Source organism: Chelmon rostratus, chromosome 10, assembly GCF_017976325.1.
Source record: "Chelmon rostratus isolate fCheRos1 chromosome 10, fCheRos1.pri, whole genome shotgun sequence".
NCBI classification, from domain to species: domain Eukaryota; kingdom Metazoa; phylum Chordata; class Actinopteri; order Chaetodontiformes; family Chaetodontidae; genus Chelmon; species Chelmon rostratus.
In genome coordinates this window covers 16,850,980-16,870,403 of record NC_055667.1, presented here as the reverse complement: position 1 = coordinate 16,870,403, position 19,424 = coordinate 16,850,980, and the positions used below count along the sequence as shown (strand labels likewise).

General features: G+C 40.0%; 2 protein-coding genes across 2 annotated transcripts; both read right to left on the bottom strand.

The window, feature by feature from the left end:
* Window positions 1-3,086: 3,086 nt before the first annotated feature.
* Window positions 3,087-11,779, bottom strand: dhx35 (DEAH-box helicase 35). Its single transcript, XM_041945534.1, has 21 exons — window positions 11,740-11,779; window positions 11,189-11,316; window positions 10,689-10,781; window positions 10,216-10,293; window positions 9,980-10,084; window positions 9,829-9,890; window positions 9,484-9,553; window positions 8,976-9,035; window positions 8,372-8,484; window positions 8,186-8,282; window positions 7,860-8,018; window positions 7,240-7,450; window positions 6,932-7,056; window positions 6,598-6,652; window positions 6,249-6,439; window positions 6,072-6,149; window positions 5,815-5,944; window positions 5,470-5,551; window positions 5,311-5,382; window positions 5,064-5,175; window positions 3,087-4,838 (listed from the first exon to the last, which is right to left on the bottom strand). The coding sequence occupies exons 1-21, from the start codon at window positions 11,777-11,779 to the stop codon at window positions 4,800-4,802; spliced, it is 2,100 nt and encodes a 699-aa protein (XP_041801468.1). The 3' UTR covers window positions 3,087-4,799.
* Window positions 11,780-12,629: 850 nt separating this feature from the next.
* rab5if (RAB5 interacting factor) lies at window positions 12,630-16,808 on the bottom strand. Its single transcript, XM_041946193.1, has 4 exons — window positions 16,535-16,808; window positions 15,612-15,715; window positions 15,367-15,496; window positions 12,630-14,813 (listed from the first exon to the last, which is right to left on the bottom strand). Exons 1-4 carry the CDS (start codon window positions 16,640-16,642, stop codon window positions 14,772-14,774), a joined length of 384 nt encoding a protein of 127 aa, XP_041802127.1. The 5' UTR covers window positions 16,643-16,808; the 3' UTR covers window positions 12,630-14,771.
* Window positions 16,809-19,424: the final 2,616 nt, after the last annotated feature.

Genomic DNA, 19,424 nt, shown 5'->3' with positions numbered 1-19,424 from the left:
ACATCAAATGGATGACAGCAGCTCAAAACATGAGATGGCCAGATAACAGTCAAGGTGAGGGAGACAAGATAAATGTTGAAAGAAGGTCCATATGTGGATATGATATTTAGTTAAGTGGGACATTCAGTCATGATTGACTAATGTGTTGGCAGCACTCTATTTGCTTCGTAATTGATACAGTTAATGCCTAATTACTGCACTTAATTGGACTGTTACTAATAACCATTACTGATTAACTGGCACTAGAGGCAAATCATCCTTTCCGATTTGACTCTGTTGATAGTGTCGATTAAGAGACGCTGTGTTGTAGCCAGACTGAAATTTGGGTAGACTTTAACTGAAACAACTAAAGTTGTTGAGGATATGCTCTACACTGCAAATGACCCAAGTCTCTAGATGCACCAGAATCCTTTACACTGCATGCTGAAACCCTGGGTCTGTTAAGAAGCAGACTTCATTTCCACTTCATTGTTTTGCAGGTCTGAGATAAGTAGCCCTAAGACTAAAACTCAAGTCCACACGCACCCCTTGTCATGTATACAGGATACCAACATTCACTGCACTGCGCTGATAAGCCCTTTGCTTCGCCAACACTGGCTGATTGTCTCCTCTTACTCCGAAGAATACTGCATCTACCTTCTACCAACAACAACAACCCTGTTGGTCTCTGTGGAACCTTCATTTTAAGGTCTGTTAATGTTAAATGTGTAAGTCCATGTTAGAAGGGGGAATGCCACTGAAACAAGAAAAAAGGGGGTAGACTTTGCCTTGAAATTAGCAGCAGTACACTGGGAGACCTCGGGCACACATCTGAAATGCCCATTTATATCAACATGTGCGCCTGAGGGCTCACCTGACCCGTAAATGTCATGCAGTCCCTCTGCTGCCCTCCATCAGCCGGCTGGAGAAGAAGTCCAACCTGCACTTTTCTAATAATAATAATACTTACTGAGAACCAAGAAGCATGTAGAGATGTGTCTGAACAATCCCACCTCTAAGATTGACAATGGCTGTGGCCACTCTGGACTGCTACTGCATGTAGATAAGCACTGACCCTTGCTTCAATATCTTGCAAACTCCATCTCAGCATGCTTACTGTTCCATAGTGGCATCATTGACCAACAACTGAAATTTTACATTTTAAAACAAAACAATGTGAAGGACAGAGGATGGTTAAAATAATAATTCAACATGCTAAGTATGCACAGGTGTATCTACACAAAGAGTTGGGCAAGCAGACCAAAAAAGTGGAATCAACATACATGTCCACGTAATTTTGGCGTGCCAAGCCCCAACTCTGTATCTAAAGCTTGATGCAGTCAAAAAAAGTACTTGTTTGTAGTCAGCCCTCCATTGGTTGGGGAGAGAATAAACATGATGGAGGTGATTTTTCCACTGACCTTTTCCACTGGCTTCACCTACTGGAATAGTGGGTACCTTAAAATGTTTTTGTGCCTCGAACATTAGCCCTCTTCCTGTGTTAAGCCATAAAGCAAATTAAGCACTCAACACCCCCCCCCATGAAATCTGACCCAGTGCTACACAGTCACATGTTCAGTCTGGTTCACTATATATATATATATATATATACATATATATATATATATATAGTGCTGGTGGTTTAATTTATTGCATAAATGTCCTATTTTATGTAAACGTAACTTAGTGCAGTAGTTAGAGGAAAAGTATTACAAGCATTACAAGAAAAGTACAAGTACCTCAAGATTGTACTTTGTGATGTACTGTGCTTGAGCAAATGCACTTAACTAGCTTAGTTATTATACCTAACACTACTGGTGAACCACAGAAATAAAGCTAGGTATCAGACTTATTAGCACTACAGCAGTAGACAGGCCTACCAGGCACACTGACTAAAGAGCACCTCAAAACAAACCAACCAGGAAAAAAACAATAACATTACGTTACACACCTCATTTCAAATTTTCCATTGCACAATTTGTGTTATGGTGGTGCTGTGGCGAAGCACACACGTTAGTCGTTAGGTAGTCATTAGGTACTAACTGATGAACGTTTCAAATTCAATTTCATGACGTAGATTACGCGACGCGCCGCATTAATGCAGGTAGAGTTGGCGCCTTTTTTCTTCCGCATTTCGTTGCTGCTGAGCAACGATGTGCTCACTGCTTCCACTGGTGGCCAAAGGTTGTACTGCAGCTGCCCGTACTCCTACAACTGACTGCTAAGATGCCCCAGGTTTGCCATATATCTGTTTGTTTGTGGTAATCTGATGAAATACGAATTTGTTTCGGGAAATGTACATTTCCTGTGCTACTATAAGCACAGATTCAATGCTGGGTAAAAATACAGGTGCAACATACAACCTTTTTGGTTTTTTAGTGCTTTTGTGGCGCATACAAATTTGCAAAAAATTGACAGACTTTTCATTCAAGAATATGCCTCCAGGTCCCAGAATTTTATTAAACACATTAATTTAGAAATCAGTAAGTTTTGAACACTGAATAGAAATAATTATGGTCTTAAAACTAGAGATGTTGAGACAAGAACCTCACTAGATAAAGTCATAAAGCCAAAGCCACTTTAAGGCCCTCATCCTGTCAGCTGATATTGTGCTGTATATTCCCAAACAAAATTTAAACACAGCAGCCCTGAGCTCTCGACCTGCATAATCAACCTGGCACCTGAATGCACCATGGACACGAATGTGTCTCTCATATAGGTATACTCTAAAATATTCAGTCTTCTATTATCATTAATTCTCACACATTGTTTTTTCCTACTACATATAAACAGATCACTGCAGTCAAGTCCACATGCTCGCCATTAAGGATTACCGGCTCATAAATCGAAGTCCTTTTTTTCTGTCGATGTGTCAACAGCAAAAACAACCATTTTTGAAGTCACACACTACATCACAAGTGGAGCTAATGCATACAGACACTCATAAATGCCTTCACACCACTGCTGATCTTCTGAATCATTCTGGGTAGGCACTGTTTGTGGTACAACAGCGACACCTCCTGGCAAAGTTGTGCACTGCATAAAAACTACAGTAACCAGCTTGGTGTACAAGAAAATAATCAAAAGCACTGAGTTTGCATGACAATAAGGCTTTATTGAGGATGTGAGGAGGGAATGGCAGGTGACAGTTTTTATCTCAGGGGTGAGCAATTACACAGGTCTACAGATTACTGCTTTGGCTGCATACATACTCAAAGTACCAGCACAGAAGAGGACACACAAGTCATCTCTTAAATGCTTTCATTTGCAATAAGCCTACGAGATGATCTTAACTGTATAGGTCGACATCAGAGTACCATTTAACATGCATAGGTACCTTGGTTGTATATCCATCTAATTTGAGTTGGTTTGCCTAACTACGGTGTGGTGTGTTGTTCTGTGGTTTGATTACAGTTTCGCTGAATCTACAGTAGTGACCTCAAGAACAAGTACGAAAAACCATGCAGACACAAGTAAAATTTAGTGACAGTGACCTTACTGGTAAAATGACAAACCATTAATATACTGCTTACTGACGCTTTCAAGGCCAAAACCTCCAGAGGAAAGACAAATTCGAACAAACAAAAACAAACGCAGGAATGTAGAGTGCATGCAGGTAATATGGAATGGATCGCAGAAATCACATATCACTGGCCATTTTACTGAACACCTGGTACACGATGCTGACGCTAACAGGGAACAAAAAGCAAAATAAGGTCTTGCTCAAAACCGAGACAAACAGTAAGACGAAAGGCAATTACGATGGTCAAAGAGATGGCTGAAATCGAATAAATGCTACCGTTTCTTTGAGGCTTTGGATGAATGTCTGAGTACATGTATGTCATCACAGGGACAAATGGCACTTTTTAGTTTTGATTTCACAGCTTTTCATTTACAATGCTTGAGTGCATTTACACATTCCATCTGAAAAGGAAATGTGAAATAGGCTGATAAAGAAATTTGGCACAGAGTGGTGACAAGGCCACTATGTCTGAGTTAGACTGTAGTTAAGTGGCAATACAGAGTGGAAAACAAGGATCAAAAAAATAAAGTAGTCTTTTCACAGTATCATTACACGACCTAGGATCTGAGGCTGGCTGAAAAAGATAAAGAGATGTATTTCCATCTGCAGTGAAGTTCCTGAATATATATATTCCACTACATTCATTATGAAGATACAGAAAGTTTGAGAAATCAAAAATCAGAGATAGAGTGAACCAATTAAAAACATAAAAGGCACCCAGGCTATGAGGGGAGAAAATGGAAAGAAAAAAACAAAGCCATAAGTCTCTCAAAGGGAAACATCCTCACATTCTATTGTTTTCCATTATTTATCATGCAACAGGAAAATACAGCAATTAAAAAAATAATGAAGCCAAGAACCAGGAGTGGACAGGCCCGTGGCACAGGAGCCGTTCCCTGGACCTAAGCCTGCTCTGACTATGTACAAGTGTGAATGAAGTGAGCTACATGACCACACTTGAATGAACACTAGACACTAGTCAGGCACAGCCTGACCTCATCTTTCATTCATGTCTGTTTACTCTCACAGATCAAATATAAACTACATCCCTGCCAAAAAGCAAGACGGACGCTTTCAAATGAAGCAAGTCACACATGTTAACAATTAAAATGGATCCACTTCATCCCATTCTAGCATGGCCGCATAGTGTGGTTGGGTTGTGCAGGTGAACATGGACAATAAATATATATATTACAACTTTATATACAATGAAACTGAGGAGGACACAGTGTTGAGAGGGGGTTACTCCTTTTAGTTCAATGAGTCTTCCTGTCTTAACGTGGTGAAATGATGGGAATTAGAGGACCCGGGACCTTTTGCTGGCCAGTGAACCATGCTGAAAGAGAAAAGGGACAGGACTCAGTTAATGTGTAAATCAAAATAATTCTACTGGCACTGACTCAATGGTGGCGCTGGAATTATGAACTAAACACAGAAACACTTTTAACATAACAATACACCTGAGACCCCGGTCACAGTGAACTGACCTTTTCAGAACATTCATAACAATCACAGGTACATAATAACAAGCTGGAGCATGCAGTTTCTTTCTTTGACCTACCTTGGCCTGCTTGTAAAAGTGAGGGGCCAACTCAACCAACCAGGACGACTCAACAGCAGTCACATCACGCATGTAGTATTTAGACGTCTGCACCACCTCATTGAAAACAACCCTGGAAAGGAGACAATGGAAACACTTTTAAGTGGCAGAGCATAAATATTACTCTAACTGTCTGTAAATTCTGTGCATACCATAAATGTAAAAGAATAAAGGAGCAAAACAAGGAACATTAGCAACATGTACTGACCATTTTGGAGGTTTCTCTCCAAACAGCACTGAGTTGGGGTGGATGTGAAGCTCACGATCGTCTCGTAAAGTCCTGGCGGAGCAAGTGAACACGAGTGTGAAAGTGTACAAAAGGTGTAATAATGCATTTGCTGGGAAAAGACTGACACCTAATTCTCACCGGTAGGAACCCGAATGGTGAATGCGAGCTGCATTCGCGAAAAACCCAAATACAATGCACTTCAAGATCACATCAGGGTCACCTGTGCAAAAGAAAGCAGCGATGAACATGTCAAATTACTATTTCACCTTAGTTATGTATAAGATGGTGATGCGATGGGTGTTATGGGCTGTCCAGTGCTGAAATGAACCTTTACATACTAAGAGCAAGCTTCTTCAAAGTAGCACACATTCATCAGATGAAAAGAAAGAGAGGTCACCAGATACTGAGGCCACCTGGTGTGAACATGTCACTCAGTCTGCTCAGCTGATACGAACCAACAAATGAACAATGATGCACGCATACCCTCACTGGAAGTCCGTGGCACCTTAAACTTGTTCATGAGACGCCGGAGCTGCTCTCGTACAGTCACGGCCCGCAGCAGACCCTTATAATTGAGGAAGTGTTCCTGACACCACTGGGAGCTCTTCTGGTGCTGCAGGAAAGAGGAAAAGCCTTCATCGTCTTGATCAGAGTCAACTTCTTCCCTGACTTTTGCCAAGTTTGCAAGTGTTGCGTCCTCTGTCACCGGCTGAGCTGTATGCTGCACATACACACTGTACCTTTATGAATGCTTCATACACATTCAGCATTGTGAGGTGGTCTCCCTCAGCCACTGCAAATTTCCTGTGCTCTCGGGCCTGCAGGGTGAGATAGCAAAAATGGGCTAATTGTTATGCTGACGGAGCATTTCTGCCAAACACACAACACTCTCCTTTTGAAAGCCTGTTTTCACTTACGGCAGCTTTCTTCTGATTGGGCGGCACAACAAACACATTCTGAATCTGCATCATTGCTGTAATGGTGACAATCTCTTTGGAGCAGCCAAAATTTCCTGACTCGAGGAGCATCTTGGCAAACATGGGGCTGAGAGGAAACTCCGCCATCCGCACGCCCAAGGGATCAGTCAAACGGCCGTAATGGTCCAGACCTGCCAACAGACACACAGCTGGTTAGGATTCTGCATCATGTGCAAGGACACCTCAGCTTGTGGATGCTTGCAGACACAGAATTTTGAGCACTAGTGTTGCAGTTGAAGGACAGTTTCCCTTTTTACTTTTCCAGCCTGCTGACAGCCTTGTTTCTTACCTCCCAGAGCGTAGAGCAGCTCCAGAGCCTGAACCATGGTCTGAGCTGGAGGTGGCTGCAACATCCGAAAAAAAAAAAATGCATCATACCGCCAACTATTATAATTTTTTACTCTGAATAACAGAATTAAATGAAAATCTTCAGTACTTGAGAAGTGTTGTCATTACATCTTTAAAAGCACAAATACACGATGACGGCATTAATTTTATGGTTTCTGTGCATTTTTCCCCAGAGGCCAAGGGCCATTCTCGCTAATTAAAATGTAAAGTACAATTCCGTTCACAGTGGGTGAACACATCACAGCCACCCCGTGGATGCAAAGTGAGCTACTCACAGAGAGGAAGCTGAACCGCAGCACGTTGTCAATGCCTAATGCTTTGAGCTGCAGGATGACAGGAGCCAAATTGGTGCGCTGCATCTCTGGCACAGTAGAGGCGGGCAGTTTCTCAAAGTCCTCCTCTGATGAAAGGAACAGAGGTAATAAGAAACACAGGCAGGGAATGACAAAGAGTGACAGAAAACAGGCAGAGAGGGTGGGGGGATGAGGACAAGACTGCAACACTTTTCCACAAATGTAAAAAGTTCCTCTGCTATTCTATAACACTTATCATCTTTCTTCTATTCCCGCAAACTCACACGCACCTGTGTATAATCTGAAGCATTTGCCAGGTCGGTTTCGCCCAGCCCTCCCGGCTCTCTGGCTGGCCGATGCCTTGGAGATGGGGGTGACCACCAGTGATTCAATGGCAGTGTGGGGGTTATAGGCTCGCAGCTTCACAAATGCACAGTCGATGACAAATACAACTCCATTTATAGTGATGGAGGTCTCAGCTATGTTTGTGGCCACCACAACCTGAAGGGAACATCAGACAGGAATATGTCACATGTTTAGTAAAGTACACTAATTTACCAGCTGTTGTCTACACATGTACTGTTGTTTATTTAAACAAACAGTGTAGTCACATTGAGGCCATATATGGACGACATGATTTTATGGCATTTTCTGCACTACAATTAGCATCTCCACTATTTTATATATAATCCAAAATGCCTATGTAAAATATTAGAGGTCTTTTTGAGAGGTGCAACAAACTGTGATGAATTGATATCCTTGACAACTAGTTTTCCTCTTCCATAAGTTAAAATATAGTGACTATAATCAATGTTAAGAACTTCAATTCTCTTGTATGGTAGCTGCTTCCAGACCGTTAAATGGCCACCCATTACATATAAATACAAGAGAATGATGGCAGCACATTTACCTTGCGAACAGAGGAAGGCGCCCTCTCAAAGACCTTCATCTGCTCAGCATAAGGTAGACCAGAGTACATGGGCAAAATTCTCAGGTGTTTCTTCATGCCGTATCGTGACAGAGTCCGGGCCTGGTCCTGCAGAAGGGACACCACTTTCTCCACCTCCTCCTGAGAGAAAAATGACAAAGACAAAGGAATAAAAAGGCTGACCACACTACAATATAGTAATGAAATAACATATGGAATGATGGTCTAGTTAAATGCAATTTACACCCTTCTGTCAGATGGAAGTTAATCATACTCAGCTCTTATTTAATAAATATATGGCCACTGACCTGTCCAGTAAGAAAAGCCAGGACATCTCCGTCATCCTCCGTCTCATGGATCTTAAGCACCGTCTCCACAGTGGCCTTCACGTAGTCTGGAACAGGACTGAGAACAACAAAAAGACACTTCAGAGTTGAAAACAAATGCCGAAATCATACACGGTTTCTTCCGGCTGCATTATGTGTGTTGCATACCTGACAGTGTAGAAGACGTCCACTGGAAAGGTGCGTCCCTCCACTGTCAGAATCCCACATGTGTCTTTGTTGGGATCCCCAGACTCATTCAGGTTGAAGAAGTCATGGAATTTCTTCAGATGGTGATTACAGTTAGTAAAGGGAACAATAATGAGGCATATGTAACTGTAAGTTAGAAGTTTGCATGCAAAGAAAGAGCAGTTAGATTTACTACGTAAGTTAACTGAGAAATGACGAGAAATTAGATTTGCCAGTTAACACAGTAAAAACATTTATAATTGAAGTTTTTGTTATTTTGCTATTGCTGCCCTCAATCTGACATTTTAAAAAGGATGCAACTTCCTACTGCAGTGTAACTAAACAATTTGCATGTGTAGATAAAAGCCTTTTTAACAAAAAGTACAGTAGATGTCTGATATGGCATTTCAGCTGACTTGTGCAATGCTGAGCGCAGTCGTGGCCTGATTGTGTCTTTCTTTCATCAGTGCATCGCAGATGTCAGTACAATGTGATCTGACCTGACATCAACTTTTCCCTCTGCCTGTCTTTGTTTTCTCTCTTCTCGCTAATCAAGCATATCTGCTCATCTTAATGATGCAGTCACCTTGGCATCCAGAGTGGCAGAGGCCACAATCAGCCTCAGGTCTCGCCGCTTCTTCTGAATCTATAGAAGAATCAGAGAGCACAAAGCAGTGAGAACAGAGAGGCAGAGTCAGGGTTCAAATGGAAAACTAACTTACTTGGATTATTTTCAGAGCTAGTAAAGTTAAAAGTTATGCTATGCAGGATTTTCCAAACAAACAATGCCTGGACTCATACAAAGTAATCCCTATAAATAATTAATTATGACCCATTAGAAGTGTGTGGCACTATATTTATCTGCCATCTGAATAGATTTTCTTCTAATTCTTGACTTTATTCTTAATATTTTTCTTATTTTGGACTTCTTATTACTGTTTTAAGGACGTTTCTTGGCTGCAGCCTTTGGGCAGTGGGTCTGTAGGCCCCAGCCAATAACAGTGTGCAGGCAAGGTTGGGACCAGGTACCAGACCATAAGCCGCACCCGTCCAAGAGAAATATATGAAAAAGACAGACACAGTCCCGAAATTACCTTCTTTAGCAGACCGATGGCTATGTCTGTATACAGGGTTCTCTCATGTGCTTCATCCAGCATCAACACACTGAGGAGAACAGCGCAATAAAAAACAGAGTGAATCCAACCCAGTCTTGATAACAAAAACAAGCCTACATGTCTAATAACAACCAGCCTTTTTCACAGGAGACATTTTATCACAGCAGGAAATGCACAGGTGTAAATAATAAAAATGAATCGAGGCTGAATTCCATTTAGCTGCTACGGTTTCCAGGTCTCGGTGTTGTTTATGCCGGCTCCCGGTCACACCCTCAAGGCTTACTGTGAAAACGATGTATATTATGCCTTAACTACAACACGTACCTGTATTTTTTTAAAAGAGGATCAGCCATCATCTCCCGCACCAGCATGCCATCTGTAAGGAACTGAAACAAACAGGCACAATTGAGCACTGAAAGGAGCCAAACACTGGACAGCTTGCAGTGAACACTTCAGACATTTGACAGGGGAATACCTTGATCCTTGTGGCATGAGGATCAGAGCAGTCATCAAATCGGATGGTGTAGCCCACCTCATGTCCCAGCAGGGCCCCCCGTTCCTCTGCTACACGGTTAGCTACCTATCAGCAGGAAAGAGGGGAAAAACACTGAATTTGAAGCAGGCGCGTGTCCTTCAGTGTGAACCAATTTTCTTGAGGGAATGACACTGGCAGTGACGGAGCTGTAAGAGGACATCAAGTAGAGGTCTTACAGAGATAGCAGCCACGCGGCGAGGCTGTGTCACTCCAATCACCTTCCCCTCCGCAGCCCAGCCAGCCTCCATCAGGTACTGAAAGGAGTCAGATGGTAGATTAAAAAAAGAAGAGGGGTACAAAGCATGAGACAGAGACACTGATGTTCCAGAACAGCAGACTCTGCATAAATTAAACCCTAGCTGATGTGGTCCAAACCCTGCTAAAAAAAAAAAAAAAAAGGCCACTAAGCATCAAGACAAGGTCATGTAAAACCACTATGGGAGCTAAGCCACATGAAGGGTATCAGTCCACTGCAGCAATGTTGTGCATTTAGCTGTTAGGTTTGGTGCGTATGTGGCTTTGAGGGTATTTTGCCCTTTTAAGAGAAGGCAAATAGCAAATGCAAAACACCAGTACGCCTATTCTCACTCATTCACACTGTTTTTTTTTAAGTAGTAACAAAATGCTGCATGGACTCAACTCTACTAACCTGAGGTATCTGTGTTGTCTTCCCACATCCTGTCTCACCAACTATGATGACAGTCTGGTAGCTCTCCACCAAGTATAAGATGTTGTTTCGGTGCTGGGGAGGAAACAATTAAGAAGTTCATAACTGACAATTAGAACAGGGCTGCAAGTGACGCTTATTTTCATTCTCCATTAATCTCATTCATTCATTTATTTTCCTGATTAATTAATTAGTTGTTTGGTCTGCATGTCAGAAAATGTCTGTCTCTGTCCACAACACAAAGATATTCAGTTCAGGGTCATAGATGAGAAAGGAAACCTGAAAATAATCACATTTAAAAAGCTGGAATCAGAGAAATTTTCCTTTTTTTCTTTAAAAATTACTTATTTTTACTTATTTTTTATTACTTATAAATAGCGATTAATTCAATAATTGACAACTACTCGATTAATCGTTGCAGCTCCACATTAAACATCCCACATGACTGTTATCCTGATGCTTGTTTAGAGGCGATCTGACACCTTGAAAACGGGGAGTTTCTGCCGTTGCTTCTCTATGGAGAGGGCAATGTGCGGGTTGAAGATGATGGGGGATCCGGTGGTCTCTGTGTTGAGTTCCCGCTCCTCTGAAATCCCCGGTGCCTCAGAGCCTGGAGCAGAACAGATGGTGAAGGTGAAGATGAGATGTTTTATTTAAATGTAAAGCAGGCTGGGGATTTAAGATGAAGTCAGCCAGGGTTTAGTGCAATGCGCTGACATTAAATAAAAGACCTAAAGACGATGAAAGCCCTACACTGGTGACCACTTACTTACACTAGTGCCATTTTGGACGCGTGTATTTATATAGCTGTCGTACTTTCACAGCTTATGTGTTTTATTTTGGCAGGTTTCACTTTGATTCCGCAGAGGTAATCGAGCTGAACTGAACCGGCTACAGAAATCACGTAGCCGCCCTGAACGCGGCAGCAGCCGAACCGAGACCGACTGAGCGATATTAGCAGGTGCACGTTGAGAAATATAAACCCGAAAAAATTACGCCAAATGCCTAATTTATATATTATTTTCGTACTTACCCGGCTTCCAAAATTTCATCGTGGAGAGGGGAGCCGCCATCTTGGCCTCTACGTCACATGTTTTTTTTTTTGTTTTTTTTTTTTGGTACGTCTTTGTAGGTGACATCATGACCGGGGCTCTCTTCAGAGATTTTATGAATGATGCGAGCTCAAATCCAGTCCTTTCCAGCAGGTGTCCACAAGGTTCAAACGCAGTAAATGGCTCTAATAAATACACAGAGGGCTGAACTGATTCCTGTGTGGAAAACGTACCACTGTGGCAGCAAAACATGGTCAAAAATAAATCAAGGAGCAGAGGTATTACAGGCTATTTCCACCAGGAAAAGAAGAAAAGCGGATGAAAACTTAGAAAAGAGAGTTACAGCATGCAAAGGTTTTGACTTGGTATCTCATAACCAGTAGTTGGAAACAAGTACTGCACTTCAGTGTAATTTTGAGATACATTTCCGAAGAAAAATATTGTACTTCTCACTCCACTACATTTATCTGACAGCTGTAGTTACTATGAAGGGTTTTCTATACAACTCGTACAGTCAGTTTAGAAATGATGCAACCAACTGTTAATGAAGCTGTTGATATTTTAGCTCATTAAAATGCTCCTTATGGACTAATACATCAGTAATACTGATCCAAATATAGAAGTCTTGCAGCAGCATTCTGCCATCTAATGATTACTTTTACTTTTGATACCTTCAAGTAAATTTTGCTGCTGATTCTTTTACCCTTTTGCATAAGTAGAATTGCACGATGGTATAAATTACAAACCAGTGTTCTAATTCCATGCAAATTTTTCAACAATCCCTGCATTAATCATCTGATAAAAACGACCACACTAATATTCCATCTACATTCCAAAAAAAAAAAACCCAAACAGATACCATCTCTTTGAAAATGGAGGCCAAATAAAGCCCATGTTTAATGATTCCCAAAAGATTTGATCAGAAAATACAATCCTCTCAAACACCAGCTGCATATCTAATATAACAGTATTGTTACAAGAACTTTGCAAGAAAAGTTCTTCACTATAAAATACTGAGAAATATGTTACATCAAACAAGATATAACATAAGAACAAATAAATCAGTGTAATACAAGGTGGATTTGACATAAGGGACATTGTACAGAATTTACAGACAAGTTTAAATTAATTTCAAAAACAACAGGCAAGACTTTGATCTGGAAGCTACATGTGAGAAAAGAAATTAATTATTTCTACCCTCCTAACTAATGCCATTAAGAAATGACATCTAGATATATATGAACAGCAAGTCATGGCAGTGCACAGACCAGTTTTATCTTAAATCTGTGAACATTTGCATCTGAAAATGGCATGCATGCATGTTTCCTCCCTCTTTGCTTTAAGGAAATAATATGAATGGTTATTAGGTCCTACTACTATTGGCAGAAACCGGCATCAGGACTGGGGATCAGCCGATATGCATCTTACCACCAGCATTTGTTTTTGATGTTAAAATCAATATGAGGGCGATTTTTTCCCATTTGTTGAACACCAGACCTTTTAGAAGAAGTATCAATTGACAGACTTTATTCAAAAATGCTATGTTTGTATCAAGTGAGAAAAAAAAAAGCTTGAAACATGAAGCTCTGAATCAGGAGTTCATGAAAACATGACTCCACAGACACATACTGTAGCTGGCAACCTTAACAGTAACCTATAATGTGCTGTGCTGCCATGACACTTTTTAACTAATCATTTTGCCTGGCCCAGATAATGTTTTTTTAAAAGGTAAACATGTAATTTTGGAGTGAAATTTCAGAGGGGTGATTTAACAGTGAAGCCAGAGAATGAATCATTTACAAGTAGTTTTACACATTCAACATGGCGCATTTTGTCCTTAAATTAACAGTAACATTTTACACTCATGGACTGATTGAATCCTAATGACTATATGGTAAGACTTTTTATTTTCCAGGTTCTGTTACATAAAGGGTAATTCCAGTATTTTTTAAACCTTAGCCCTATTTTTACATCCCGTACTTTGAGGTCTAAATGACTACACATACAAAAGGTTTTGGAACTGGTGCCGCCATCTCAGCTGGCAGCCACGAAACAGGGTGCAATGACATCTGGACTAACACCAAAACACCAAAGTCGCACAATAACACAAACAAACAAAACAATCGAGGCTACGGTAAAACAGCAACTCCCGTGTCCTGTGAGGTAAAATTACTGTTTATGTCAAAGGAGTCTGACAGCTTTGAAGAGGGCAGTAACGGTTCAGTTGCCCCTTGGAAAGCACTGTATGAAAAGATCCACCTCCATAAGAATCCTTTCCATTATGACACTTAGAGTAAGAAATCTGGGCCTGTCAGCAGCAAAAACAAGCACTTTTAAATGATGTACTCTGACAGACAAATTTGTCTCGAAGGATGGTGTTGCAGCCATTGAAGCCTGTTTCGTGGCTGCTGGCTGAGGAGATCCACTGAACCAATTCCAAAACTTCTTGTAACTACTTGTCATTTAGATCCCAAAATATCTAAAAATAGGGTGCAGGTTTAAAAATTCTGGAACTACCCTTTAACCTCATGAGCAGTAAGAATGAATACACATACTGGTTACTACCATCATAGTCTGAAATCTACATTTGTGTCACTCTTCTAAAAGAGAAGAAAGGCCTGATGTAAATCAACAAAGATGAAAAAATCCTTACTCTGATTTACATCAAGGTGAAATCAAATGATCTCAGCTGAACTATCTGCTTTTTGTATTCTTTAGTGTTTTGTCAGAAATGATGACAATGACCTGAGGAACGAAATATAACATATGGGAAGTGTAATAATAGGTGCCTTCAAATTAACCCACAAATTGGAGAGATGTACAGTATTTGAACATGTTGATCACGGTGCTCTTTCAGGATCTCATTAATCGAACTAGGATTCCCATGATGCACTGCACACTGAAAAGTCATACTGTGTGTAGGAGTGTTGACACCCCTCAAACCGTGGAGTTCCTCTGTCTTGACAATATACTTCAACAGAAATGTTTGTATTTAGTGTCCAATGGATTCTTCTCAGTCAAAATGTAGTGCTGTGTAAAAGATTATCCACACCACCTGGTAAAGAGAAAGAACATGTGATTAGATGCTAATAATAATAAACATGTCATAGTCTAATGACAAACTAAAAAAAAAAAAAAAAACTGACCCCAAATTCTGAAAAACATCAAACACAAAAATCTGATCTGAAAATTAAGATGTCATTTAAGACAGAGAACTTATGGTACCTATACACTGTCCAACAACAATAATCTTACAAGTCAGATCGCGTAAAGGGGCCTTTAGAGGTTCTCATTGGGTGTTCACACCTTTCTACATGTTACAGTAACAGAGAGCCACAAAGCCTTAAGCATCACTAAATTAAACTTTAAATTAAACAGATTTGTATGTTGGACAAGTTTTCAATTGTGAAATGTGATAAAGATCCTTAATAATTCCAATCTTTGACTGGTGCACACTTCCCTTATCCCCACAACTCGACACAGTACAGACCTGAAACCTTTAAAATTCCAATATTTAAAAAATAAGGTTGTCTGTTTCAAAACACCACGGTAATTTACAACAAAACAACAAAAAGTCTACATGTTGCCATAAACATTAGTATGCCCACCAGAAACAGAGCAAAAGATGTCATGAAGCCTTCTTTGGTGAGCTCCCACGTGCCACCATACTCTTCCTCATCAATCTGCTGAAAGCTGCTGAAGTATACATACAGGACGCCAGCGTTGATGATGCAGAATCTAAAAAAGCAAAGATGTTAAAAGATGTAAATTGTCATGTTTTTTGTACAATAACATATGAAGAGACATCTGGGAGCAGTTAAAGATGTTGAAATAGGCTATGCAGAATACTTACATAGCTATTCCCAGAAATCCTTTCAACGGTGCAACACCCCATATCACACCAAGGATTACTGCAATAATTTGCCGAAGCCAGTAAATCACATCTAAAAACTCGTCCTGCAAAAGAAAATGCAGAAAAAATAATTTGATTGAACAATACCACGCCTAGAAGCATTAGCTTTGCATAATGCACTACAATCCCCTTAAATTCATCCTCTTTTTGTGATGTTTCCTATGTAGGAAATTTATTTTGCATGTGTGTGATGTAAAAGTACTTAAACATCTAGCCTTGATGCAGGTAATCTGGGCTAGTCCAGCTGTAGTACTTTGAATATTAAAAAAAAAACAAATGTTCATATGCATGAGGTTTGGGTTACGGCTTGGGAAAACACAAACTGATGGGGAAACAGACTTTAAAACAAGCAGCGTGACTATAACTACAACTAATCCATCAACCAATCAACAGAAAATTAACGACAGCAATTTTGAAAATTGATTAATCGTTTCAGTCATTTTTCAAGCAAACATGTCAAACACTCTCTGCTGGAACCACAGTTTTCGTTATCATTTTGACATTTTACAGACTAAGCAGTGAATCGATAAACTGGAAGAAGAAAACTGATTAATAGCGAACAAAGTGAGACACCATTATGGCAAATATAAAATGCTTTTCATTGACTTGATCCCAGCACCATTTACATGTCGTTCGTTGCTTTGTTTTAACTAAACCCAAACCGTCGAGACAATTGACGGCGTTTTCGATATGACAGCTAACACAGCCAAATCAGATTAATCCTTAGCATGGCAGCTAGCTCCAGATAGCCGTCTTTATGAACACCTGACAACACCGCAGGTACACTGACAACTTCAGGGTAACTAACAGCGACTGTAAGAACATAACAGCTGGGCTGAGTTTGAAAAGGGCAACTGACTGACCTTCTCTTCCCAAACAGCATTACTGTTGAAGGCTTTGCTCCATGTGGACTGTTTTACACCCCCATTCAGCAGATGACTTTCTTCTTTCCGCTTTGTACTGGTCGTCATTCTTTGCTGTTTCCTTTGGCTACAGACGTCGATAAGTTAGAATCCAAATCTGCTGGCACCTGAAACTGGATTTAAGCCTCCAGCGATGTCTAGGGGAAGAAATACTATCAAATATATCAAGGTATTAGGGTAATGCACGCTCCGCTGATCTGACAGATTGCATTCGCTAACTGAAAAGACCATCTGGGCATGCGCAATACTGTTTGACCCCAGCCACCAACAGCCAATTAGAGAGTGCGACGTTTCTGCGCCGCTATAGCCAGACACTGCTTAAAATATACAGCGACCCTTAGTGGTCGGAATCTGTAAAGGCTTTTAATTTCAACCATAACAAGTACAATTCTGCCAAAGCAGGTTGTATGAGATTCACAATAAGTGTAATGATTCAGCATGTCAGAAAAATTGACAGAAAATGGATTTCACTTTACGACATAATATTTTATAATGAAAGAAAAACAAAAAATGTGTGTGTGGTTTTTTAAACTGTAAGCTACATCAAAATAAATAAATAAGTAAATAGATACAATTATTGTCTTGTTATGGCAAGAAATAGTAGAATATGATAGTAGATTCTGATCGTCATATATGACAACAGGCCAACCTGGAGATGTTTAGTTTATAATCATAGAACACAAAGAAAACCAGAAAGTGCTTACGTTTGAGAAGCTGAGACCTGAGAAGTAGTTGGCAACCAGTTTTCAGTTGATTAATTGAATAATTGCCTAATCATTGCAGCTTTACATTCTATACATATCTCAAAAGGATGACTATGAGCAACAGGTGCCCAGTTTTAAAGTACATTGGTCCATATTCATGACAATGAAGTAACCATCAGCCATCAGCCTCAGTGTAATTAACAGTCTGAAAATACACATCTTAAAGATTTTTAAATAGAAACTGAGACACAGTTTACCAATATAATGCAGATGGTAATGATGGTGCATGATGATACAATGGCAATAATAAGACCAGAAGTCAAATACAAATTAAAAAGAGGAGGCAGGTTTTGAATCATGTTGTGGTTTAATGTGTTGCTCCATGGTTTTCCCTCAGGCTGTGACATACTCTTTTCTAGTTTGCTGCTTCCATGGTGCTGTCAATATTTGCCCAAAAGCACTGAATTTATTTTTTTCATTAAACAATCTCTCTCATTCACTCTCAGCCCCTATATTGTCCCTAGATAAAGACATCAAGCGACTCATTTTGAATAGTCATTATAGTTGCCATTTGCTGTTGCTGCTTTGGTTATATTGATCTGCAGACTTCCTTCCATGTGAACCTGCTGTTGTTGGATAAATGTGTATACATTAACTGCAACACTGTTTGCTATGGTCAAACATTTCATTAGACACCATAAAACTGAACATGACCAACATGACCTGTGCTTGTTTTGTGGCATGAAAACATACACAGCTGTTCAGCGGATGTAAAAGTAGTTCCCGACCTGGAGGATGAAAGAGAGATAAATCTGAGAGCTCATGACATGATTGATGGCACAGGAAAGACGAAAAATACTGCTTTGATAGTCAAATTTAGATTCCCCCCCAATAATCTTTGCTTATTTCAGATGTTAATGTGTTACTTCACTTCTTCAGGCCTAAACAATATTAAGGTCATAAATAAACAAATCGAGCAGCAGGTATTATTCAAACAAAAAGATCAATGAACAAATGTCAGAAATAGTAACGCTAAAAGACATGGCCATTTTTATTAGCGAACCTTAATGGATGCTTGCTTATTTTACGTTTCATTGCTTTGGACTCTAACGTCTCCGTGCAGTTTAGTGGTTGAGGTCTTTCTGTCAGTCTCCCTGCTGTCCAGCAGAGGGCCTCCTTCATGACGGTGATGTCAGCTTCACTGAACGACAATCTTATCTAGCTCCATCCTCTCGTGATCAGCGCTCTGATTTGAGATAGCCACAATTGCTCGACCTTGACCGAATTTAAACATTGCTTCATTAACTGGTGTAAACAGAGTGATTTAGCCAATAATGTGATGATAATGCTTCGCTATGCGGTTGTAATATAGGCCCAGTCCTAAAACCAGTTGGACAAATACAGTGTGACAGGATGATTTAATTTAAGTGATCAGATTTAATCAAAGAATAGAAAGTCTGTTAGGCTTAAAACACCGAAAATGAAAAGGAATTTTTTGATGAATGACAGCAGGTTCATAATGTGATTGAAAAGGAAACTAAAATTAATTTAAATTAGATTATGATGGAAATTAATCTCACATTGTTAAGCAACATCTCAGTTTTCCTCTCAATTCAGCCTGGACTGTGGATAGTTTAATACATGGATCAGCTCTGAGACATAAGTATCTGTGTGCATTTTGTCATGATATAATAGGCTGGAATCAACTTGGTTATAAATAAATTCTTCACCCTCTAGATAGGAGACAGAGTGCATGTATTTCAGTTTCTCTTTTGAATCTTAAAATTGACCCACTAAGCATGACTCATTCAGGAAGATGTGGGGGATGTGTCATCATCTTTAATTCGAGTCTAATGGTAAGCATGCATAATAAACACAGCTGAATGGAAAATAAATAACAGCCTTAGAAAAGTCTTGGTGGTGTTTGCAATACTCAGTAGTATGTTTACAGTTACAGTGACACTTTTTGTGGAAGACCCACAGTTGATTTTAAGAAAAACAAATGCACTAAATCCTAATGTGTTGGCTCACGTTTATGGTCTGATTGGAGGCTGCAGTTTTTGGCACTATACTGGGTGGTGTGTATTTCCATCACCCCACTTATACCAATAATAGAAAATCATATA